The following is a 27,032-nucleotide window of genomic DNA, read 5'->3' as shown; positions in this document are numbered from 1 at the left end:
AATGTTAGCCTGCCACATGCCACACTACTCCTCAGACTCAGAATTCCTTATGCAATACAAATTTACAATTGATATGGTCTTAATTGTAAGTCACAATGTGATACGTATTTGGTTGATTTCGGGTTTAACATGCATTTTTATTTATTTTTTTAATCTTCTCAAAGTGCATAAATGGAAGATGGGAGCCGTGCGTGGGCCCGTGGGGCGCGCGCGCAGTTCTCGCGAGGTTTGATCAGCTGTTGGGTCTGTTTTTAGAGTGTTGGACGGTCAACACGTGGGGAAGAGAGACAGCGATAGAGAACTAGACACTGGCTGAGTGGGACACGTTGGGAGGACAGACCCTGGGCCCGGAATCCATCCATAACATTAGAAATCACTTGACTTAATTCCACCGTGGCGGCGTTGAGGACACTAACATTCAGTAAGTAAACCTGGTGGAGTGAAATGTATGGAGTTTACGTTAACATTGTGGCAGGACACAGGCGTACACGTCTAGTTTACACAAGACGGGTAGCAGCAGTGTTGCAAAGACACGTGTAGAATGTCCACCCAGGCACCCACAAGAAGAAGCCGTTAACACCGATCTAGTCAAACTGATCCACAGTTTGTGTGAAGAGATCTTCTTGTCATTGAGCTTCACCAGAACACATAGCAGCCAGCAGTGGGCTGCTACAGTAGCCAGGGCTAGCCTGGTTCAGTTAGCCAGCCGCTATCCCGTTATACAATGAAGGCTTAGGGAAGGAACGCCAGTTTGTTGCACACAGCCGCGGCTGCCTGGAACAAACTGGCATTCCTTCACTAAAGCGAGCAGTTTTTGCATGTCACATGAATCGTGACTCGAGTGATCAATACTGATCCTAAGCCAAAATGATCCTAAAGTGATCAGCCAGACCGGCAGTGTGTCACTGTCGCGTCACAGAGCCGAGCTAACAGGCTATTAGACTTAAGGTCCGGAGGCCCAGGGTCGCAGAGCAGAATTAGCGCCTTGTGACCACGCACAACGTCCATATGGATCTATGCGACAACCGTGTCCGTGCAACTCGTGATTGACCTCCCCCGCGTGCGATGCTTTTTAAAGTACATGTCGTGCAGCGCAACGCACACACAGGAATATAACGAGCTGGTGTAGATGAGCATGGCCGCCGCAGTGTCCTGGATGGACTGTCAGTGAGTGAGTCAAACTCCTAACCTTAAAACAAACAGCTTCCACGAGACACAGTTGGGGACGGACAGGACGGACCACACGGGACGCAGAATGGCCACATGCCCTTTGTATTGTCATTTTCAGCATAATGTTTTGGACTTTTGGTGACACCGCTAACGCAGAGGCTAACGGGACTCCATAATGTCATCCTGCTGCTGGCTGCGGCCTGTAGCCTGTAGCCACCATGCTCCTCATTACGCACCGTGTAGGTCACACAGCACAGCTAGCAAGTTGATGATGCCTCTTATTATTATTCTGCAACATGGAAACACCGCACAACAATGACGTCCTCGGCGGTAGAAAGCCGTGCATCGGATGTCAGAGACCGTGTTGTTGGCCGTGTGTTGTAGGTTAGTATAGGTGGAGTGGATCATGTGGATAAACCATGCAGCGCCGAGCTGGAGCTGCTTGCTTTATCGTTATTACTGTAGATGCCAGGTAGCCTATATGCTGTGTAATGACAGAGAGAGAGAGAGAGAGAGAGAGGGCCATGGCATAGCGTCCAAAGTTGGTAATGTAGCGGTGCTTGTTAAATGGAGGAGGGAAAATAAACTAGGTGAATTTGGCCAATCATTAGCGATTGCAGCACGCAGGGCACAACAAAAACAAATTAACAATATTCGTGTTTTGCTTGTTCCACCTCCCACTTCCCCCCCGACAGTTACTGGATTAATAATGCTAGTAGTCTTGATAGCCGACGGTACTAGCAACAATCAAACACGTTGTTAAGTGAGCCCGTGGGGCTGTGCTCTCCGCAGGGTGGAGAGAGGAGTGATACTCTCTCTCATATCAAAGGGACGCTGAGCTTGCTTCGTATTCCAAATACAGCAACGCTGACTGGAATAAGCAGCTTACAGACTGGCAGCAGCAGGGCCAACAACACAACACACCGTCCGTGCGTTCACCGCGTTGTGTTTTCCGACATGTAAAAGCAAACACACGAGTTGTTATACCCTTCCAAGGTCAGCACACCAGCCAACACTACCGGCCGATTCATGACATTCATGTCTAAGGCGGTGCTACAGTCTCATGCACCTGTGCTGGCTGGGCCAGGCCTGGCTGGGACAACATGCACCCGGTCCCGAGGCAGGCCTGCTGCCTGCTTGCCTGACAGGGGGAGTCACTGGATCCGCTTGGCAGCAGGGAGAGAAGCGAGTCAACTTCATGTGGGCGTTAGAGCCTCTGTTCTTCTAACCTTGCTGAAGGTGAATGTCGTAAACACAACACGGGCAGTGTGTGTGTGTGTGTGTGGGCCAGTGCCACTGATATGGAAGTTAAAGTATATCTGCATTAATTATCAGAGCATAACTCTTTTATGGGTGTTACAAATACAATAGATTTGATCCCTTCGATTTGCACTCAGTCTCGTGTGAATAAGTTCCAGGGAATGCAAGTCTTCCCTACAGTTTTTTTCCCTGTTTGTTTGATACATGCTTTATAGTTCATTGACCACATGTGCAATGTTGACAGTCTCTTTAACTCATCCCACTCAGTGTTTGTCTCATCCCAAGTAAGTGAAACTACTACATTACATACTAGTAACGGAAAGACTCCCCAGGAGAGTGCAGTACATACAAAAAAACTAAACCCTAGCTGTCCCAGTCCCAGACTGACATGTGATTTACAAGTGGCTTCTGTTTGTGTTCATGGTATCGGGCGAATATGTCTGTGTGTTTGCCCTGGAGGCCTATTGCAGTATTACAGAAGGCGTGTGGTAGGTACTGTAGCTGGGTAGGAGACTAGGGAGAGCAAAGCAAGACGTGGCGGGGGAGTTGAGGGTAGCCCACAGCGTGAGACTTCTGATTTACCCTCCTGTAATCCCCTCACCTCAGCCTTGTTCCACTGATTTCCTTATCCCGCCACATCAGTGACCTGGAAAGGGCCGGCCCCACGGTCAGAATACCACGAAGGCCCTCTCTTGTGAAATCATGAAGCTGGTTGTTGTTGTAGTGGTCGTTTTTTTGGCGGGACAGTGCATTGTGTGGGCGTGCTGCTTTTGTGTCTAGACTCTAGATTAGGTGTTTGATTATTTAACACATTAGTGAATTGTACACGTCAATGGTGATGACTCCTTCCTTTTGTATTTTAAAATAAGAAACTTATGGAGCATGATCCAGTGTGCAGACTTTATTTTTAAAGTTTTAGACTGTTCTTCTGTCCTGCAGCTGGGATTTTATCATTTGTGCATGCTTTGTTCACCTCTTTACTTTGTACTTAAAAACACAGAACGGAAGTAGAAATGCATTGCCAGTTTGCAAGCTCAAAACCGGTCATATAATATACATAGTGATACCATGTTTTAGCAATTCAAGGTGTAACCATATATTTTTCATTGAGTTTAAAGTCATCCATACAATGAAGTGAGGTTGCTACAAAATTGACTCTTAATTGTATGAAATGCATTCCTCAGACTGTTTTCTTTTATTAATACACCTTAAACGCGCTCATGAACATCTTCTCTTGCCTCAACAAGACTCGTTTACCATTCTTGGTCTTCTACAGTACCTAACCTGTTCTAATCGTGCATCATTCATCACTTGAGCCTCTTAGGTGGAAAGCTTAATCCTGGTGAAACAGCAGCCCTCAATGAGGTTCTTCCACTGCTACATACTATAGTGGTGTTCCTTCAAAATAAGCTGTGTGTGGTAGTCTTGGCAGCATAACGAACAAATTAGTGCCTGTGTATCCATGCATATTTCAGTACAGTGACCACAGAAAGGTGCTGAAAGTTGCATCACAGTAAAGTCAAGTTACTGTCAAATGTAAAAGTGTGTATAATTTGCCATACTGAGGAACACGGTCAAAATTCAGTTTATTCATGCTGCTTGTAATACTGCTTTAGCAGTTTCAGCTCAGCACCAAACAACGGAGGATGTGCGTTATTTATTTCTTTGAATAATTTGCCTGATGACCCATTGTTTTCGGCAATGATATGACTGAAGACATTAAATTTAGTTTTCTCCATGTACAGTATGTTATATTGGTCCATCAGTAAGCCTGTAGTCTGATGTTGGTCTGCAGGGCAGGAGTGCCAGACAGCCAAGCCTGTAGAGGTCAAAAGTCCAGGTTTATTTGGCACACACTGTGTGTGTGTGTGTGTGTGTGTGTGTGTGTGTGTGTGTGTGTGTGTGTGTGTGTGTGTGTGTGTGTGTGTGTGTGTGTGTGTGTGTGTGTGTGTGTGTGTGTGTGTGTGTGTGTGTGTGTGTGTGTGTGTGTGTGTGTGTGTGTGTGTGTGTGTGTGTGTGTGTGTGTGTGTGTGTGTGGAGGATCAGGTGAGGTGGAAGTCCTGACTGCCTCAAGAGTGCTACGTGAGGGAGTCACCCATGTGACGCATTCCTCCCTTGTAAAGGCTCGGTCGTGCAGGTCCGTTAAGGAAAGGCATGTTTGGACTTCCTTTTTTAACATGGAGAGGGAGTCCTCTCTGTCCAATCAGTGGCGTGCAGAACTGGGCATGCTCTGTAGGGTGGCTGGAGGTTTAAGTCATTACCCCACCCCACCACCACCCCTGAGGTACAGCTGACAAAGTTAAAGGACAACTTTAGTTTTTTACAACAAGGGTTCATATTTTAGATTGTAATTAAAGAATATAAAAGATGAGTGTTAAAATTATTTAATTTACTTATTTCTATTGTTTTAGAGATTCTTATTTCAGTGGTTGGGGCATGCGTACAAGTTGCTAAATATGTCATTTTCCACACAATAAGCCCATTCCCAAGATACAACGCAACCTTTCATGGTTGGATGTGACTTATGGGGGCTAGCAGTGTTACTGTAAATAGCAATAAAGAAACTGCTGGCTTATTGTGTCTAAAATTACATATTTAGCCACTTGTACACATGCCCCAATGCGTACGCATGCCCCACATTTTAGCACGGTAAACGCGATAAAACAATAGAACGAAGCTAATGAAAACATTTTAACACTCACCTTTTCTTTTCTCTAATTACAATCTAAAATATGAAACCTTGTTGTAAAAAAACAAAGTTGTCCTTTAACGCCACAGCTACCTACTGGAAAAAGGTTTAAAGGCCACTTTCTCTGTTCTGATTCCCCAACGACGACCAAAAAGACCCCTTCTTTCCACACTTGTGTTTTCCTGTTTGGTTGGTTTTACGTTTCCATTAGGCTGTAATCTATTTTTAAATGGCCTTAAGTGAACTTAAAACCAGCCAGGTTTCCAACAAGGCTGTGAATTTAGATGTTTGAGTATAATTGCATTCTTTTTTTTGTTTTTGTTTTTTTCCTTTTTTTTTTTCTTTTTTTTGAGCGGTGCTCCTGTAAGGAGTTAAGCTCCAACAACTGACTGTCCGGTTCCTCAAAAATGTCCAGTCCCAAAAATGTAAACGGAAGTGTGGCCTACATCTTGGCACAAACTGCTCAAGGTTTGTTGTGCGCCCAGGGTCCCATTGGCCAAACTTCGCAGGACGTGCTGTGATTGGTCAGTGGGACGCTTGATGAAATTGACTCAGATAGTTTTTAATTATTATATATATTATATTTTTTAATTATTAATTAATGAAAGTTGAACACACTGTAGATAGTCAAATCAGAGAGCAAAGAGAGATGAAGATAAAAAAAACTGTCCGTTATACTGGGTCTAATCTCATAAGGTTATTCTTCTCATGTTTGACCAAAGGTCATGGAATTCCATGTGTAAGTAAGTGCAGAAATGTCACAATTCCACTACATGCTGCTATTATGTGATATTTTGGTTCTTTAAGACAAAGCCATGGTTAAATCAGCTACACAAACATGCTCATATAATGTATTATTCAGTTTCACTTAGTTGTAACTGCAATTATTCATTTTATTTATGTCAGTTTCAGCCTGATATCCAAGTTTCACAACTTAGGCCAACTTAGGTCAGGGGGCATGGTGTGTCAGTGTGCTGTCGCCTCACAGCTAGAAGGTCATAGGTTTGATTCCCGCCGGGAGCTATAGTCAACTTTTTCTTGAAAAACGGATGCTAAAATAAGAATAATGTTTCGAAAATATTTTATACAAAAATAAGTTTCATATATGTGTTTCTATTAAAAAATGACCACAAAAAGTGTAAAATAATGATGAAATAATCATTTTGGCCATTGTCAGACCGACACTTGTTTACATTCTAGTCTATATAGACTAGGATGTAAACAAAGTGTCGGCCCTACAATGAAAAAGTTGACTATAGCTCCTTTAATATACAATGTCAATGTTTTGTAAGAAGAATCATTAAATATATAAATGCTGCTACAGTAACACAATAAATAGAATAATTTATGGATTTGACGCTGTGATCGGGAATATCGGTATCGGCAGATACTGATTCCAGTTCATCTGTGATCGGTATCGGCCCCAAAAATTGCAATCGGAGCATCTCTAATCTAAATTATTAAAAACGTGCGCGTATTCACCTAAATATGTCTCCGTGTGGATGGGGCCTTAGTACCTTTGCAGTGCAGCTATGTCAAATTCACTGTGTCCTGTTGTATGGCACAGTGGCCGAAATGGTTGCAACAGTAACTCTGTAGTTCATGGGCCCCATGTCCCATTACATGGACACTGGGGATAAATAAATGCTACAGACACTTGTAATTAATTATACACTTATGTTTAATTACATTTTAACATGATGATATGCTTGTTTCTGACAAGCATATCACCGCTCATCACAGAGACTTGTCTTCTGCGCACACCATTTGTTTGTCAGACGCTGAGCTGTGTTGACTGAACACATCTAATGAATTTGAGATCTTGTTGAAAGTGACACACCCTGCCAATTCCCTAGATGAAGTCCCCACTCCCATGTGAAATGTACTGTAAATGACTCCATAGAGCTCAGTGTCCTGAGGCCGTCTATTTTGACGGCTGGCAGACCTGCCGCTCTGGACATCCCACTCCCTCTGGACTAATGCATTATCATATTGGACAGATGACTAATGTTCATTACAACTAGGTATGGGTACCGCAATTCGGTTCCAAGCAGAAACCGATAAGGATAAACCATATCGGTTACTATATGCACTAGTAAAAAAAAAAATATATATATATATATATATATATATATATACTAGCCCTTACCCGTTCAAAGATATGAGCTCCGAAATGATGTGCAGTGTGTGGGTTATGGGATGTGCACTGTGCACACAGTATATGAGGGATGGAAAGTAACTTTAACTGGTGCTTGCATGCTAATATGTAGGAGCATCAATGTAAGAAATACCCGTTCCATTTAACGGCTACAGAGATACTGTGTACCGATCTGCATGATTTTTGGACAACATCTGTAACGGGGCCAGAACCCCCCCCCCTCCCCCCCCCCCCCCCCCCGCCCGCCCGCCCGCCTGCCCGCCTGCACACACCACACTCCCCCCCCCCCCCCCCCCCCCCCCCCCCCCCGTGTGTGTGTGTGTGTGTGTGTGTGTGTGTGTTTGTGTGTGATTGTGCATGGCCTGAACAACAGCGCCCCTCCCTTAACATGTGTGGTCACAAAAGGTACTGTAGGCTAAATAGATATAGATACACCATAAAAATGCTATTATACAGCATACGATTTGTGAAAGTGACAAACGGGCTTCACAGTTATGTCAGGTGTGTTCATATGCTGATGGTGATGCGATTTCAGATCAATTGCTCCAGCCACTGAGGAGAAACGCTGAGACAGACAGACAGACAGACAGACAGACAGACACTCACTCACTCAGACATTCGCAAAATTATAGTATAGATATATATATAAAAAATCAATCTCAGAAAATGATCTTGAAACGTTCATATATTTCTTGAAACCTTCATATATTCGAATTATTCCAAACCTTTTTTCGTTAAACTTTTGAATTTTTATGGCATAAGTCCATTATATTGGAGAAATGTCAACCTTCTGAAGTCAGCATTGCTTGAAGTCCTTTGGGAAGTTTCCGAAGTCAGTTATGATTTGGGGTGTTATGGCATCTGCAATGCTTTTTTACAAAATATTCTAATTTTCTGAGATTGATCTGTATATCAGACATGCTGTAACCGTTCAAATAAAGGTTTCATGACTACATATCTTATAAGATGTATTTAACTATCTGTCAGGGGCCAGGGCCTTTCTGACTTGTGTTCCTACACACAAAAGGCAGCGTATTCGTTAGATGCGAGCAGCAGGCAGGCTTGCAAAATTTGTATGGACCGTGGAAAGCAATCTAATATGAAGTTTGTTATACAGTAGGTGAGACCCCGTTTAATTTGGCAGAAAAGAAGTGTGAGTGTCAACTAGTGGTCACAAGTTTGTCATCAAAGGACTGTTTAGTTTGGATGTAAGCAGCTGTTGTGTACAGTACTGAATGTTTTATTCCTTTAAATATTTATTTAAGGTAATATTATTTGCAGTTTTGCAGTGAATTCAGTTTAGATATAGTATTTGGTCCCAATGCTGCTCAGACTGCTTATATTTGTTATTGTCATTGTATAACACTACTGCCCTTGGTAAATACAGATTTCTATTTTTATTTTGGAGACTTAACCGATAAGCAAAACTGAAATCCTAACGATACCCATCCCTAAAATGGGTATCGTCCCCAAAGGTGTGTACCAATGAAAAACCAAAGCATAATACATTCTATCCTGTAATGTCATCACTTTACACATTTGCATCAGCAATTGAATGATACATTTAAAGTTTTACAGTTTACAGTTTAGGCATTTAGCAGACGCTTTTAATCCAACATATTGGGAGCTCCTATTTTATAACCACATTAACCCTACCGTACCAATTTTGGGCATGTTATTATAGGCAAAAAAGAAATCTCCCCGAAAATAAAAGATGTTGCACCATGAGATGGTAGATGGGCCATTTTCACTATTTGTCCTAAAAGGTTTAAGTGGTTAAGTACTACTGTAATTTCTGGACTAGTCAAGTCTTTGCTAATGAAGACCAAACTGCCATGGAGCACAAGCAGATTTCAGTAGCATTCCCTTGCATAGCTCGGCTTTCTTTCTGTGAATTATTGATTACAAAGGATGCTTAATTTTAAACAGTCATGGACACGTTGGACAACAATATTCTATAAAGCAGTGGCCACCAAACATGGTTTCTTTGCTATACGGAGATAAGACAGGAGAGCCCAAAATAACTCCATATCCACACAACGAATAGGATGATCTTATCATTTTATATAAAAGAAACATTGACAGCCAATCAAAATCCAACAGAAGGACATCTGGAATTAAATCTGTCTCACTCACCCTCTGGAAGTTAATTTGTGTTATTAACAGAGATGAGATGAGATGACAACTAGCTAGCCTAGCTTCTAGGCTGGTGGTCATTTCCTCAGGTAGTCTACATGACAGATTATCCTTATATCCATATATCCCATTCATGTGTCTTTCAATTTCAGCATAAGCACCACTGAGACGGAGACATGTCTCTCCCTCTCATCTCCTGCCGTCTCTCCCTCTGTGTGTTCTTCTCACACTAGCTTGACTGCTGTTACAGACCGTATCGTTCATCTGTGTGGGAGACGCTAATATAATTATAGTTATAGTGCCGCACAATAAAGTTACCTAATAAAGACACACAATTAGAACAATAAATTAGCTGCAAGACTTGCGCCAGGAGGATGAGTTTTGGTCACCTGTCGAACACAGCTACAAAACATGTATAGTGTTAAACATGCTATAAGTGTTTAAACAAGTCTGTGTCTTTAATAATTCCTGGTACAATGAGTGTGTGGTGATAAGGTGAGGCAGGAGATATTGAGACCGCAGGCGATGTCTGTGGGCTTACATTTTTGTTGCTGTACCAGGACCATAGCTGTTCTACATGCTCCCAACATTTAGAACGCGTATTCCCCTCCTCTGGCTGTAAAATACATTTTATTCCATTTAAAGGGGACTACCACTCATTTTCAATATTGAACCATATACGTTAAAGCTGTAGTGTGGAAATAAGAAAGATTTACCCCCCTTCTGTGTTGAGATGGGGCAGAGCCAAAGAGTACACCTTCCGTATGTCACTGTTCACACAATCTGGCTAGCCATCGTCAGGGAAAAGTTCTGTCGCATCTAGCCTTTGGGAACTTAACACTTGATTCTATTTACCTTATACACCCATCTAACATATAATTTAGCGAATGTCTGAGTGTCTGAGTGTCTCAGCGTTTCTCCTCGGTGGCTGGAGCAATTGATCTGAAATCGCATCACCATCAGCATATGAACACACCTGACATAACTGTGAAGCCCGTTTGTCACTTTCACAAATCGTATGCTGTATAATAGCATTTTTATGGTGTATCTATATCTATTTAGCCTACAGTACCTTTTGTGACCACACATGTTAAGGGAGGGGCGCTGTTGTTCAGGCCATGCACAATCACACACAAAGGGGGAGTGTGTGTGTGTGCAGGCGGGCGGGCGGGGGGAGGGGGGGGGGGGGACAGTATCTCTGGAGCCATTAAAAGAAACGGGTTTCTTACATTGATGCTCCTACATCATGCAAGCACCAGTTAAAGTTACTTTCCATCCCGCATATACTGTGTGCACAGTGCACATCCCATAACCCACACACTGCACATCATTTGGGAGCTCATATCTTTGAACGGGTAAGGGCTATTATTATAATGCATTAGTGATGACCAATTATATGAAGATGGGTTGAACATTGGTGTAGTGATGATTGTTAATAAACCAATCAACTTGTATGTAGAAACCAATGGGTGACATCATACTCCCTTCATCCATATTTTGTATAGCAGTCTGTTTATTCCATGTCAGTGGCCATCCCTATTGACATGAAATGCTAGGGTAAACACATGTGTTACAATGATACTAATTAAGGTACTTGTCCATTTTGTAGCAGAGCCTTTCCAGTGAGCCAACATGCACTGTGACTCTGCTTGACCTGAATGGAACCTTAATTGGTAGCATTGGTAACACCCGTCTTTAGCATATGTGTCAAAATCGCTTACCTATCTGGTAGGATAGAAGACCAGAGGTACAGGGCATTGCAATGGACCAGCATTCGCGAGTTCAACTAAGTTGAATGTGAACAGTCCTTGTTGTTAAACTAACATGAGTTATGTGTGTGTCTCCTCTGTTAGGTGTAGCTGCTAGGGTCCTGTGGAGATGTTAAACTAACATGAGTTCTGTGTGTGTCTCCTCTGTTTTAGTTGTAGCTGCTAGGGTCCTGTGGAGATGTTAAACTAACATGAGTTATGTGTGTGTCTCCTCTGTTAGGTGTAGCTGCTAGGGTCCTATGGAGATGTTAAACTAACATGAGTTATGTGTGTGTCTCCTCTGTTAGGTGTAGCTGCTAGGGTCCTGTGGAGATGCCGCTGAGGTTCCGCTCTGTTGTCCCCTACACGCTGCCTGGTGTCCTGGCGCTAATAGGTTGGTGGTGGTACATCTCACGCAAGAAAGAGCGAATCACCAGCCACGATACTGCAGAAGAGACTCCCCCCACTATGGGCCATCTGACCCCCTCGACAGAAGGCAGCAACGGTCTGGTGGAGAAAGGCACCATATCCCCAACAATTGACACAACCCCCAGCACCCAGCCACAGGCTAGTAGAGACAGACCTACAAATGTCAAAGAGCAGAGGTCCACAGAACAGGAAGTCATTGCCCAGGTTCATATCCAGGCCACCAAAACGTCACCTACACAGGACCAGTGTTTTGAAATAGAAGTCCTGCTCAATGACAAAGTCAGAACGGACCTCGAAAAAAATACCAAGGCTGCAGTCTCCAGCCGATTGCCACCAAGCATAGAGGAGCCCCCATCCTTTCAGGTACCAGAGAAAGACCGCAAGGACCCAGATCAAGGTGCATTACCTACATTGGTAGCACAGCATGAGAAAGACGTAGTTCAAGAACCTGTCTCTGCTCTAGAATCTAGAGCAGAAGCAGCCCTCTTGTCCTATCAGTCACCACAAGTCACCCATAACTCCCTCACGGCAACAGGCCTCACTAAGACAGAGAGGCCCGAGCCAGAGGGTGAGATTGCAGCCCAAGAGGTGTCGGTACGCTGCGCATCCCAACCCATCAACGATCTCCATGCCACCATCTCCACCAAAGATGAGAATGTCTATTCTCCAGCCACCCTTGCTAAGGCCCAAAAAGAATCTACGCCCAAGTCCCCCGCATCAACGCAAAGCTCCTTTCACCATGTCCTAACCAGCACACCTATCTCTTTAACTCCAGCCACAGCCCCTGTAGATCAGGTGCCAGTCCAAGACTCCACTACCCTAGACTTGGCCTCGGAAGACAACCTTGTGTCCCAAGGGCAGCAGGAGGAGAGCATTGCGCGCAACGAGGAGAAGGAGTTGGAACATCTGGCTGCCGGCCTGATCACTGAAGTGATCTCGGCAGCCACCCAGGAAGTCCTTGGTGTTGTCAGGTGCCAGGACACAGACAGCAGCCAACCTGGCTGCATCAGCAGTACGCCACTGGCCAACGGTGGGCTATGCTCTCAGCAACAGCCAATCACAAGGGAAATGGCAGCGGAACAGCACTCCCTCCTACAGGGAGGTCCCTCCCCAATCGGCTCAGAGTCGAGAGAGCGCGAGAGGGAAGAACAAGGGCTCCCTAACGGATGCTCCTCTGCACTAGTTTGGGAGCCTGCAGAAGTTTGTCACCGGGATGACGAAGAGGGTAACGTAGAGAGAAGCCATTCAATGCCCATGAGTTCACACCAAGCGGCACAGGGATCACCGCTGCCTGTCCTGGACAGACTGAAGGGAGTCGAGGGCTTGGCAGAGGACTCGGCCTGCAGCACTTTCCACTCTGAGGATGGCGTCAGCAACAGGAACCTTCAGACCAGCATGCCTGAGAAACAGGGGGATTTGATACGGGTTAAAGACATGTCGGAGCCCTTGCTGCCTCAGCTATCTGCCGAGGCAGCCTCGGAGGCGGCAGCAGCTGCGGTGGCCTTGACGGAGGAGCACGGCATAGACGCTGTGTATGAGATGAAGAGGCTCAACGGGGTGGGCTTACGGAATGGAGCTCATGCCACGAGTGAGACGGAGACGGATCAGTCTGGAGGTGAGCTCTGCTATTGGGACAAGGGGCCTCACAGGGGGGGGGGGGAGTGGGACTGAGCTACTAGGGCCTTGAGGGGCCTTAATTATTTAGCTATTGAAAAATAGCAGATGTACAAGCTCACAGTGTGGCACCGAGTGCCACGCTGCGAGCTTGTAGATCTGCTATTTTTGAAAATGTGTGCAAATCTTTGAATATACATGTATTTAAGCGGACATTTGTAACTCAATTTTTTTTGGTGGGTCCCTGGAACTAAATATTTTGAGATGGGAAACATAGTTTTTTCAAAAAACCTTAGATGAATTTGAAATATTCAAAGACTTGCACACATTTTCATGATTAAAAAAATAGCAGATATACTGTACAAGTCTTTGAAAATAATGCTTAACTAGAAGCAGTGCTCTTCCGAGCACAGGTCTCCACCAGGCCAGGCGGTGGTACTACTATATAATAGGCCAATGTAAAAAGGCTGGCATATGTTCTTCACCTTAGACCTTTCATGGCAATCGGACACTGCATGCATGATTTGAGGCATTGTGTTCCAAAAATGTGTTTTGCTAAAGTCTACCTGCTGGTGGCGCTATAACAGGCCAACGTGAAAAGGGTAGCATTTGTTCCTTGACATAGTGGGAACATGTGTGGCAAATTTCACGGTAATCGCAAGCTGCGTTGATTATTTGAAGCATTTTGTTCAAAAACTGAGCAATCCTGCAAACTTTGGAAGCCAATATTAGCCAATTAGGATGGAATATGAAATATCAGACGGTTCGGACTTGATCACATGACTATAGAGATACTGTGTACCGATTTGCATGATTTTTGGATAAAATCTCAAGGAATAATAGGAAAAATTGTGTCTTACATAAGTCGGCCTCCTGGTGGCGCTATAAAAGGCTGATGTGAAAAATGCAGGAAAAGGGTTTTTCCTTGGCCTCTAGGGAGTGTGCTTACAAAGTTTGAAACTGATCGGTGGAGTTATAGGTAAAACCACAAATCGGCCTGTTATAGCGCCACCATGAGGCTGATTTCAAAAATTTGAAGTGGCATTTCTTCCTCGACCTAGTGGGAACGTGTGTGCGCGATTTCATGATAATTGCAATTTGCGTTTGGGATTGGCATTTTGTTCAAAACTGCTCAATCCTACAAACGTTGGAAGCCAATCTTAGCCAATCAGGATGGAATATGCAAAATCGGACAGATCCGTGTCGATCACATGACTATCGAGATACTGCCTACCGATTTGTAGGATTTTTCGACAAAATCTGTAAGAGTAGTGCACAGAAATGTAGGTGGCGCTAGAAAAGGCCCATTTGAAAAAGTTAGGGCAGAGGTTCTAGATTGGCATCCAGGGAATGTGTGTGCTCACTTTGGCAGCGACCGGGCCAACGGCGACTGAGATTAGGTGCACACAAACTGCGAGGACACACGGACGGACGCACGCACGCACGGACGGACGAAGGGGAAAACATACTCTCCCCCATGCCTTCGGCCTGTGGAGACAATGATGCGTTCCCAGTATAAAAGGGTTAAACCCCCCCTCCCCCTATGAAGAATATTCATGGGGGGCCAGCAGTGAATCCTTGTACCCAGGGCCCAGAATGTGGTGTGACACCCCTGATTGGGACTGTCTGGTTGTGATGCTTATTGGTGGTAGAAGGGGATTCATTTACCATATTGTAGTAAAATATGACCAGGGCTCACGTTTATTAGGCAAGGAAGCACACAAGGTCCTAACTAGCCCAGAATTCTCAAAGTGATTCACTTTTGATCCTACTTTTAGGTATTGTCTAAACTAGGAAAGTACTGTTTTTTTTGTCACTGATGTATGGCAAGGGGGGTATTTCAGTCGTAATAAAAAATTGGCTTAGTAACGAAACCAAAAAATATTATTGAACTCAAGTCTCCATGAGGTGAGTAATTAATAGAAAAAAAGTCATTTTTGGGGTGAACTACTCCTTTTAGCCAATTTCATATGGGATATTGTAGTGGTAGACCTCGGATTATACATTAGAATAAAAACAGGGGAAACACTGAAGTATAATGTTAGAGAAAGGTATGTGCTTCACCGCCATCAACAGTGCTCTGTAAGTGCAGTAGTAATAAACCTTAACGTCTGACCTTGATGTTAAAACCGATGTGGTTGTATTTGGTCTCCTGGTCTGATTGGACAGAAAATGGGTAAAACAACATTGAATTACTGTTGTATAAATTGACCTGTTAATCATTGGGGTAATTCACTAAAAACAACCCATCTGTGCCTTCTGTGGAAAACATTGAGTTACCAGAATATTGGATTAGTCTAAGGATGGCTATGTTGATCAGTCTGATTCCAAACAAAATGTTTTGAAAACTGCTGGCCTGGTTGATCCATGCACTTTGAATAACTCCAGTGGGTGAACACAGTAATTGTTGTGACCCCATGGCCTTTCCTCTTGTGCCACCTTTAGGCCAAAATGTCCAATTGCACACAATATTGCAAACTCTAAATGGGGAGATTGCCTAGTCTGGCTGGCATGGGCAGACTAATATCACTGCTTAGATATTAGTCTGGAATTAGTCTGGAAGATTAATTTCCAAGTGGCGGTTACAAACGGATTCAAACGTAGCTCTGATTGGTCACCCACAACTCTGGGTGAGCGAAATATGTTTTGTCGTCTGGTTTCCAGGCTAAAGATTGCCATGAACCCACAACTCTGGGTGAGCGAAATATGTTTTGTCGTCTGGTTTCCAGGCTAAAGATTGCCATGAAACATTCTAAGGTATTCGTTCTCCCTGAAGTCTATTTGAGTGGCACCATGACCTGTCTTCTAGCACTACCCTCAGGCCAACATATCAAAGAGATTCTCTGTTTGAGTGGCACCATGACCTGTCTTCTAGCACTACCCTCAGGCCAACATATCAAAGAGATTCTCTATTTGAGTGGCACCATGACCTGTCTTCTAGCACTACCCTCAGGCCAACATATCAAAGAGATTCTCTATTTGAGTGGCACCATGACCTGTCTTCTAGCACTACCCTCAGGCCAACATATCAAAGAGATTCTCTGTTTGAGTGGCACCATGACCTGTCTTCTAGCACTACCCTCAGGCCAACATATCAAAGAGATTCTCTGTTTGAGTGGCACCATGACCTGTCTTCTAGCACTACCCTCAGGCCAACATATCAAAGAGATTCTCTGTTTGAGTGGCACCATGACCTGTCTTCTAGCACTACCCTCAGGCCAACATATCAAAGAGATTCTCTGTTTGAGTGGCACCATGACCTGTCTTCTAGCACTACCCTCAGGCCAACATATCAAAGAGATTCTCTGTTTGAGTGGCACCATGACCTGTCTTCTAGCACTACCCTCAGGCCAACATATCAAAGAGATTCTCTGTTTGAGTGGCACCATGACCTGTCTTCTAGCACTACCCTCAGGCCAACATATCAAAGAGATTCCAGGATGAACCCTACTGACGTTGATGCAGCGGTGTCACAAGGGGGGAAAAAGTGGGACTGAGTTACCAGGGCCCAAGGTGGAGGGGCCTTCGTTATTTTAGCTGATGATAAATAGCAGATATACAAGCTCACAGCGCGGCACCAAGTGAAGCGCTGCGAGCTTGTAGATCTTCTATTTTTGAAAAGTTGTGAAAATGTGTGCAAATCTTTGAATATATGTATTTTTTAAGCAAACATTTGTAACTCAAATTTTGCTGGTGGGGGGTCCCTGGAACTAAATATTTTGAGGTCCGTGGCCAAATGGGGGTCCTTCACATGGAAAAGTTTGAGCACCACTGACATAGAAACATAGGGTTTTCAAAAAACCTTAGAAGGATTTGAAATATTCCAAGACTTTTCACGATTTTTCAAAAATAGCAGATCCATCAAGCTCGCAGCGCGCGCTGTGAGCTTGTAGATCTGCTGTTTTTCATTAGTTAATGTACTTAGGGCCCAGAATTTGGTACGATACCATGTTCTTTCGTCTTGTGTAAGCCTTCGGTGTAAGAAGCACAGAGGCTGCCAGTGGGGCTTTTAGATTCTTAGCATTTTTTTAACTCTTACTTTTATTCCTACAGTGAAAAAGCAACATGTCCCGGCGGTTAGCCGCATCGATCACATCAACTTGTACTTGAAGCCACTTGGTGGCATATAGTATCCTAAAGCAGTGGTTCTCATCCTTTTCAGGCTGCGACCCCCAAAATAATCACATTTTAACTGGGGACCGACCCCCCCATCCTACGAGCACCAAGTGTTGAGGCATTACATTTTGTATAGCGGTTCTATTGCAGAAAATAGCAGATCTACATGCCGCGAGGCGTTGTGAGCATGTAGATCGTCTATTTTCAAAATTTCTGCCTCTAATATTTGACAATTTGGCCAATGTTTAATTTGTCAGGTATTAAAAACTCCTTAAATCGTCACTTTAGAAATGTGCAGATACCCTCTATACAGGTTTGTTTACTGTTGAGAGAGAAAACAAAGTTGCACATTAAGTTAATCATCTGGGGCCCAAAATAATTTGGGGACCCCCCTGGGGATCCCGACCCACAGGTTGAGAACCAGTGGCATATAGTATTCTAAAGCAGCAGATTCCGTGCCGTTGAAGACATTTAACATTTATTAATTAACAGTATATTAAAGTTTACTTTCATGTCTGCTTGTTATTAAGCATCCTGAGGCTGTTCGGAGATTTTTTATCTGAGGGCAGACTTGTGGTGCCATGAAAAGGATTTAAGAGCATCCAAATGTGTCATCATAACTACCTGTCTATCCAGTGTCTCTTAGATATCATCTAAATGCTTATGTATCTATAAAAAACAAACAAAAAAAACGCCTCTCTTCTGCACCAAACCCCCAAATTCTGCAATGCACTTAATTAACTGTGCTGGTGTGTTCAACTAATGATTATTTAATCTGACGATTATTATTTTATTTTTTACTTTTTTTAAAGATTCTTTTTTTTATTTTTTGCCTTTATTGGATAGGACAGTAGACTGACAGGAAATGGGGGAGAGACAGGGAGTGACATGCGGCAAAGGTCACTCGGATCGGGAATCGAACCGGCGACGCCGACAGGCATTGATGCCGAAATGGCAATGCCTATATGGTATGCGCCTGGTCCACTAGGCCACCAGACGCCCAATCTGATGATTATTTAAACGATTACTCGATTAATGGGATTAGATTTGAGGTTTTTTAGTCACTGTTCTAACTAACAAAAATACATTAAAGACGAATAATTCATAAAAAAATACATAATTTATTACATTTTGCTCGGCTGCCAATTAGGTTTCTAATAAAAGACAAATAAACAAAATAAATACCTTTTTTCTGAATGCATACATTTTACTAAGGAATCGCTACACATTCGTCAGGCTAAAGGGTAACAGTACTCTTTTCAAATAGGTAATTTAAAAATAAATATTCAAGAATATTCCTGCACGGTATTAATACAAATTCCAGGGATTGGTTGCCGATTCGGTTATTAAATTAGTTGGCAACTAATTTAATAATAGATTTGCGATTAATCGTTGCACCCCCTGTTCTCTTTTGTTAAGGTGATGTGAACGTTAATGAATGTCCTGTTTGTGTGCGTGTGCCCAGGTTCTGATGTCAACAGTATGGACTCTGTGGACAGTGGCTGCACTATGGGAGCTGGGGACAGCTTGGGCAGTCAGACAACTGGCCAGAGTTCAGAGGTCATCATTTGGGATATTGAGGTGCCAAAGGTGAGCAAGAACCACAAAGACACATCTTCATGATTTCCATTTTGTGGCTCAAATTCCCAGTGTGGATTTGTATTGATCCTACTACTACCAGAAAAAGATGTTCCACATTATTGACCCTTTTCAAAAAGTGAAAACTTTTCTGTAACTTTAGGAAGCACTTTTAGAAGGTTGTCGCTTTGTGTGCGTGCATTGTGGCTACTTCCCGTAGGGCTTGACTGTAACGTGTACATACCCTTATTGGACATAATTAGCCGTATGATTGAGTCTTGATGGACCGGCTGCGGAAATAGTCATATTCAAGCCTCAGCGGTGCCAGTGGTAGGTTTCTGGAGTCGAGTTTGATTCCCAGGCCCTGCTTTAAGGAACTGCATAAATCAGGTCAATGGAGTCTGTCTGTCCAGTGAGCCTATCACATAATTAATCATTTACCAAGGCGAGGAGAGGCCTGCAGATGGGACGGAGATCAAGGGCAAAGATTACCCACCTTGAGTGGAGCTGATCGCACCACTGTCGCCTGCTCCCACAAAAATGATTAAGTAGTTTCTATTTAAATAGAGCGCACATTAGATTTCTCTGTAGGATTTTCCATAAGTTTTCTCCAAACATGGAACCAGGGAGAGGGTAGCCAAGTCCTCCACATGTGCTGGGGTGAGGGTTGAAAGAAGGGATGTTGCCGGTCACAGTGAACACATTGGGGGTAAAATGATTGATCGTTGATTACTATATTAAATGATAGTAATATCTAATAATCGGTTAAAAGTATTGGATTATGTAATAATGTCTAATGCATTGCAGTTTACAAGCAAGGTTTTTAATGCTGGGTGAACCGTTTGTTCAAGATGTGGATTCATTTGTAAGGAGCGTTTGCCTTGATCGTGTACTTTATAAGTGCATGGATTCAATTTCTCAGTCGCCACGACTGATTTCATTCATTTTGATTCCGTAGAAGTCTGCATGTCTTCTATGGAACCATGTCAATCACCGAAAATGGAGTCTATTTATCTACAGACTGCGACGTGTTTTCAGTAATTGTTATTTTAACATTGAACATGTATTTTATTGCTAGTTTGACCAGTTTGACATTGCTGTGTTTAAGGGGCTCCTTTCACGCTGTACACCGTATATTACGGGGGGGGAGTACTAGATATACATTATGTATTCGTTCAGTCCTAGAACAGATTTGAGTGAGGTGTTCTGATGCGCAGAGATCCTCAGCAACTCAGAGTTTGGACAGGACAAATCGTGTCTTGGTTGTAAATCCTAACAATCCCAGTGTTGAAGTATAGCAGACCTAATGACTGCTTCCATTTTAACACCAACTGTCTATTCCTCTTGATGTGATTTGGTGTCTTCTCTGAGATGTGTCTGCTTCTCAACAGCATCTGGTTGGACGGTTAATTGGGAAGCAGGGAAGATACGTGAGCTTCCTCAAGCAAAACTCGGGAGCAAAAATCTACATTTCCACCTTGCCTTACACACAAGAGTTCCAGATCTGTCACATAGAAGGTGAGAGAGAATAAACCCTAGGGCTGTCACAATTATTACATAGTCGTCTAATCTCAATTATTTGACATAATCGTGATTATTTTTCATAATCGTCATAATCGTTTCCATGTTGAAAAGCTTTCATATATTTTTTTTAAAGTAAAAAATAGATACATTTTCTTTTAAGTATAAAGTTGTCAAATATCTCAGTAATTTCTTTGTATATTTAGGTTATGTGTCATATCTACCATGTGAAACTTAAAAACTTAAAAGCCAAACGTAAATGTAATTGTCAACGACAAAAACACAATTAAATCGTTAATCACAATTATTTGAGTGATAAATAATCGTCATGTAAAATATCATAATCGTGACAGCTCTAATAAACTCTTCTATTTGTTCTACCGTTTTCCACCAGTAATGTTTGTCTCCGTTATCGTGGAATAATTATTTTTTATTTAAACTTTCTACTTGAATCTAGGGCTTTGCAACCTCAGCAGGTAGTTCAGTTGTAACCTTCAACTGAACTGAGTAAAGCCGGTTTCACTGATTTTTTTTATAGTGGCCGTGTACAGTTCAGTGTACAGTTCAGTGTACAGTTGCGGCATGCGCTTCCCGTAAGTAAATTGACATTATCTTTATTTGTTTAACCACCCAGGCACCCAGCAGCAGGTTGACAAAGCTCTGTCGTTGATTGGGAAGAAGTTCAAAGACTTGGATTTGACCAACCTGTATGCCCCTGCTGCCCCGCCCCTCACCTTACCCTCGCTGCCCATGACATCCTGGGTAAGGCTGCCTGCTACTCCTCCACCACACCACCAGGAAACATGTACTTTATTCCTTGCCTGTGCTTTAACCCATTTAGGCCTAGAATTATTGAATGCTTTAACCAGTGAAAAATAGCAGATATACAAGCTCACAGCGCGGCACCGAGTGCTGCGCTGCGAGCTTGTAGATCTGCTATTTTTGAAAAAAAGTCGTGAAAATCTTTGAATATGTATTTTCAAAGCGAACGTTTGTAACTCAAATTTTGCTTCTGGGTGGTCCCTGGAACTAAATATTTTGAGATGGGGGTCCTTTGCCAAATACATATCATTTTGGGCGTCTTTCACGTGAAAAGGTTTGAGAACTACTGTCATAGTAGTCTCTCAAGAACAGACTAACTGAGCTCCAGTTGAAGTGAAAAGGACCTTTTCTTTGACGATGGCTGGCCAGATTGCTGACATAGAAACATAGGTTTTTCAAAAAAAACCTCGGAAGGATTCAAAAGACACTTATAGAATCGGGTCAAAATTCTAATTTTCACGATTTTTCAAAAATAGCAGATCTACAAGCTGGCAGCGCGGCACTCGGTGCCGCGCTGTGAGCTTGTATATCTGCTATTTTTCAATAGTTAAAGCATAAAATAATGAAACACAAAATGTGTACCCGTTCTAAATGGTTTAATTTACTTTCCTTCCATGTTGGTAAATATACAGTAACTAGCCTTGTTTTGTTACCACCACACTCTGACTTGTCTAGTGCGGTATCCTCTTGGGTTGCTTTTTGACCCGCAAAGAACCGGTTTGGGTTCTTTCTCCCGCCTATGGGATGAACCAGAGGTGAGCTTTTCCACAGAGAACCGAGTGGGTTTCCGAAACCGTTCAATTTGGTTCGGAACGGTAACCACAAAATCCTTGGTTCCTCAAGTTCAATCTGGTGGAAACGCAAGCCGGTTCGCAAGAACAAACCAAGGTTCCAAGAAAGTTGAACGGTACTGGTTCTTGAACCAAGGTTCTTTTGGTGGAAAAGGCCCCTTAGATCAACAACTTTGTATATTAGGCAATGGGTCGCACACAGTGGCGGCAGTGGCTCAGGGGTAGAGTTGCCGTCTTAGAACATGGAGGGTTCCCGAAGGGTTCCCAGTTCGATCCCGGGCTCCCTCAGAGTTTGTGTTGAAGAGTCCTTGAGCAAGACTCTGAAACCCTAGTTGCTCCCGGTGAGCAGGTTGGTGCCTTGCATGGTTTCCTCCGCCATCTGTGTATGAATGTGTGTGTGTGAGACTGGGTGAATGTATTGCACAATCTCTGCCTTGGATAAAGGTGCTATTTAAATTTACCACACAAGTGGACTGGGTGAATGTATTGCACAATCTCTGCCTTGGATAAAGGTGCTATTTCAATTTACCACACAAGTGGCAAGAGTAGATTTTCTTGTTACTTTATTGCATCTTCACATGTTTCTGCCTTTACAATGTTAAATATAACTGAGGAATTGCAGAATGCAGACTACAGGGTGTTTATCATTTTTGAAAAACCTAACCCGATTGCAAAACAAGAGGAATTGGATTTGCCTTGCCGTGTTTGGATCACTATATGATCATGATCTCAACATTGGCAATGTCAACCATTCTGATGCTCATTCCGCTCTGTGCATGTGTTGTTCAAAGTCGAATACAGTTCAAAGTGGATTCTAGGGACTCTGTGGGTTCCTTTAGGGGGGTCTAAAGTCTGTAACTCTGACAGTGTACAAATTGTACATTTGTACACTGTCAAGAGTTAAGGGGAGACCTTGAAATGTTCAAGTTTGAGAAACACTGGAAATACAGCATTGTACATGTTTATGGCTTGGTCTCCCCAGCTGATGCTTCCCAGTGGTGTGACGGTGGAGGTGATCGTGGTGAACATCGTGTCGGCCGGCCATGTGTTTGTCCAGCAGCACACTCACCCTACCTACCACGCCCTGCGCAGCCTGGACCAACAGATGTTCCTCTGTTACTCCCAGCCGGGCACGCCTGCCCTGCCCTCGCCAGCAGGTAAGGCACCATGAATGCCATGTCTGTCTTTCAAACAGAATGACAGAGAAAAATTCACATTAGATACATTGCATCTTTCATAATTATAGTTAGTTTGTTTAGGCTTATCCATTATAATTATAAAATCGCTATGATTTATCACTCGTTTTCCACCGCGGATCACTTCCTCACTTACTGAAAGCGGACAGCAGCAGAAGTCATGTCCCCCTCTGCGTCATTTTGAGACGCCGGAGGAGCCGGTGAGATCTGCCGGGGGCATAGAATATCCGTGTTAGGTTAGACTAGACTTTTAGCAACCTTTATAAGGTATTCTAAGGTATTTCTGTTAAAATAAAGTGTTACAGGTATGTGCTGTTCCACTGAGTTTAAATGCATTATGACCAACACTTACAAACTATAATATTATAATGCTTTTTAAGTGCATTATAATAATGACTTATACATGTGGTTATAATTATAGACCTTACCTCAATATCAAGTCTTAACCTTTTTACTCAGGGTTTCTGCCTGACCTCAGGGTTTCAAAGGGTCATTACTCTAGTCCGCTGCCTTTGGGTAGAATCTAATTGATTAAAGTAAGTGCTAAATGGCTTTATATTCCCATATATATATATATATATATATATATACATTGCTATAGACTGTGTTTGTTAAGTAATAGGGGTCTCACCAGCTCTTAACGGAAAATAGAACCTGTGTGCGTGCAAAGTTTCACGCAGATCGGTCCAACTTGCCGGAGATTAGGTGTTCACAGACGGACAAACGGACAGTGCAGGAGTGAAAACATAATCCCTCGCCTTCGGCCATTCCGCCCTTCTGACGGGCATAATGAACACGAAATGTTTGTGTGTGTGTGTGTGTGTGTCAGTGGGTGTGATCTGTGCAGCGCCAGCAATAGAAGGAGCCTGGTGGAGAGCCCAGGTGATTACCTTCTACAAAGAGACCAACGAGGTTGAGATCAGATACGTGGACTACGGAGGCTACGACAGAGTCAAGATTGACACGTTACGGCAAATACGGTAAACCACCTCCCCCATTAAGCTGACAAATCTAGAAATGTTATCTTCTGGACTTTTCATTTAGTGATTTTTTTTTTTTTTTTTTTTTTCAGTGGCCGATGTCTATATTTAGAGAACTAGTTTAATTCCATCGAAAGTCTGCATGTAACACAGTTTTACAACTTATTGTGTGTTGCTGTGTTCACCATGCACGTATTACATGACATCTTGGTTATTGACACTTGTGTATGAAGAGCAGCAAATTTTATCTGTTTTGTCTGTTGGTTGTTCGTCAAAATGTTTTGCATTTGCTTAGTTCTACATAGCCAAATTGTCTGCTCTGTTGGTTGGCATCACTCATGCACTTTATAATTCTGCGCCCCCTCTTGTGTTCAGCCTCAAAGTCGGGACACCATCTTTGGCTGAAAAACTCACTCGTTCTGTTTATTTCATAGGTCGGACTTTGTAACTTTGCCTTTCCAAGGTGCTGAGGTATTACTTGACAACATCGCCCCACTTCCAGGTAGACGTGCCATCCTTCGTTTTCATATATCGTCGTTGTCGGGTGGAAACCTTGTATGTCCAAAACCGTTCATTTCGTATTTATCATGTACAAAACGTACTAAACCAGTGAAAACAGCCGATCTACAAGCACACAATCTGCTGTTTTCACTACTTTTGTGCAAAGGTCATGTATGATGAAGCAGGGCTTTACTTTACGAAAAAAACATACAAATTTGAAACTTGGAGATACGAGGTTTCTGCCCGACAGAGACGATATAGATTATTATTTTTTTGTTTAATTCTGTTACATTAAACAGCTACACATTTCATATCTGTCAACAGACTCACTTTGCAAATGTACTTTGTAACTATGTGCTTACAAGCCAAGGCCCATTAGCTGTCTGTCAACATGTGCAATAAATCCCCTTCAACAGGAGAGGATAGGTTTTCTACAGAGGCCAGCACAGCGCTGGAGGAGATGACCAGAGGAGTACCACTGCTTGCACAGGTAAACCCTGCTATTCAGCATTGTGCACCTGGACGACTCGGTCAAGGTCATCATTTGTTGACTCTGCGTTTCTCTCTCTCGCTCTCTCCTTGTAAAGGTCTCAAACTACGATAACAACACAGGCCTCCCATTGGTTCAGCTGTGGAACATGGTAGGAGAGGAGGTATGTTTGGAGTGCTCCTACATTGGTCTTGGTATAAACCTCAAGTGAGATTCTGAAGAAGTAAATGTCCCATTAATTTTCTCCATACAGAATTGTATTATCAGCTATAATTGTAGACTTACATGAGGGTCCTATTTGCTATATGCACGTCTGTATTAAAACAAGGACCCCTTAGTTGAGAGAGAGATGAAGCAGGGACCCCCACAACCATTTCATAGATTCCATATAGTTTCATCGTTTGACAGCACGATCGTGTATTTTGGATTCATGTCAATTTGTGTTTTCATATATTTAACCACTTGAACCATCAATACTTAAGAAACATGACCTTTCACTCTGTACCTAGTCTGCTCTTTTTCCCCTCTACACCAAACCTCTTATGGCCAATCTACAAGCTCACAACACCCGCGCTGCGAGGCGATGTGAGCTTGTAGATCTGCTATTTTTGGCTAAAGTTCTCAGAATATGGATGCTAGTGTTCAAGTGGTTAACATATAAAAAAGGAGAAAAACAGTTTCTATTACACAAAGATTTGGAGGGACCCCCTGTAGTAACTCTGAGGACCCCGACCCCCTGTTGAAGACCCCTGATCTACTATGAAAAACTTGTTTAATTTGTGAGATCATGGAGAAACACTTGACTGCATCCCTAATTGTGTGTGTCAATTCATGAAATCCTTGTAATGGACAATTGTCTCCTCCCTGCAGGCAATTCTGTTGAATCGTACGTTGGCTGAGAGAGGGTTTGGAACCTGGGTGGACAGCTTTTGAACAGTCCCACCACCCCATCCAGCCCCACCACCCCATCCAGCCCTATAAGGCCCTCCATCTTCCCTCTTCCACTCCACGTCTGCATCATTTCTGACCCGTGGTTCCCCTCTGAAAGGGTCTGGAACCCATTACCCACCAGATGTCTTTCACAACACCTCAGTGGGACATGACCACTGGATACGAGATTGTTTGTTTCTTTTTTCGCTTCTTTTGTTTGTTTTTTCTACACCACCTTTAAAATTAAATTAAAAGATATTGTACGCAGGCAAAACCTATGAGAACCAAGTACTGCTTGAGAATGAGTCGGTACTTTCTCTGCCCATCTCCCTCCCTACACACCAAAATAAATTAAAAGGAGAAAAAGAAAACCAAGTACTTGTACATTTTAAAAACAAATCTATATTGTAACTAAATAAAAGTAAATCCGATTCTTTTTTTCTTTTTCTTTCTTTTTTTTTTCTTTTTTTTCTCTTCCCCCTTCCGTCCTACCTAAAACTTCCTTCTGGACCTCGACACACTATCTGACTATGGATTGTCATCATGCTCTGCCTCTTTATCTCAACTCTAATATCTGTGTCGGTCAACGGAGAGGACCAACGTTGTCGTCACCTCCGCCGTCACCTACACACACACACATACACACGTGTACTGTGACAACAGGCAATCCACTCCTCCGTCTTGTACAGTTTGGGAGATTCATTTTCAGACACTAGTTCTATATGTGACAGTCTTGTGCGTAGGTCGGGGGGGGGGGGGGGGGGGCACTTTGGTGTCTGATGGGTGATGGAGCAGCTTCTTCCAAAAAAAGTGTGTTCAGCTCTGTCGGCCATTGGATTTGTCTGCGGAGAGCAATTGTCCCTTTTTTGACCGACAAGTGGTGGAACTGCAAAGAGCAGAAGG

At 43.1% G+C, this 27,032-nt stretch overlaps 1 protein-coding gene across 2 annotated transcripts; it reads left to right on the top strand.

The window, feature by feature from the left end:
* Nucleotides 1–301: 301 nt before the first annotated feature.
* On the top strand, nucleotides 302–26,871 carry akap1b (A kinase (PRKA) anchor protein 1b). 2 transcript variants are annotated; one of them, XM_080731207.1, is made up of 11 exons: nucleotides 302–421; nucleotides 11,470–13,205; nucleotides 18,786–18,910; nucleotides 20,290–20,416; nucleotides 21,054–21,181; nucleotides 23,015–23,189; nucleotides 24,058–24,208; nucleotides 24,643–24,710; nucleotides 25,126–25,199; nucleotides 25,297–25,362; nucleotides 26,070–26,871. In XM_080731207.1, exons 2-11 carry the CDS (start codon nucleotides 11,495–11,497, stop codon nucleotides 26,130–26,132), a joined length of 2,688 nt encoding a protein of 895 aa, XP_080587333.1. In that variant the 5' UTR covers nucleotides 302–421; nucleotides 11,470–11,494; the 3' UTR covers nucleotides 26,133–26,871. The 2 variants fall into 2 exon arrangements, with proteins under 2 accessions (XP_080587333.1, XP_080587334.1); XM_080731208.1 differs by lacking the exon at nucleotides 302–421 and adding an exon at nucleotides 2,280–2,409.
* Nucleotides 26,872–27,032: the final 161 nt, after the last annotated feature.

The sequence above is a fragment of the Nannobrachium achirus genome (genome assembly GCF_963921795.1).
Source record: "Nannobrachium achirus genome assembly, chromosome: 8".
In the NCBI taxonomy this organism is placed as follows: Eukaryota; Metazoa; Chordata; class Actinopteri; order Myctophiformes; family Myctophidae; genus Nannobrachium; species Nannobrachium achirus.
This window is presented reverse-complemented; position numbering and strand designations above follow the sequence as displayed.

What these genes read in the sequence shown, in the direction of transcription:
- akap1b (XM_080731207.1), top strand. Translation starts at nt 11,495, where the DNA reads ATGCCGCTGAGGTTCCGCTCTGTTGTCCCCTACACGCTGCCTGGTGTC. An exon ending in GGAGACGGATCAGTCTGGAG is followed by an intron (nt 13,206 to 18,785) that starts GTGAGCTCTGCT and finishes GCGTGTGCCCAG; the next exon opens with GTTCTGATGTCAACAGTATG. An exon ending in GGAACATGGTAGGAGAGGAG is followed by an intron (nt 25,363 to 26,069) that starts GTATGTTTGGAG and finishes TCCTCCCTGCAG; the next exon opens with GCAATTCTGTTGAATCGTAC.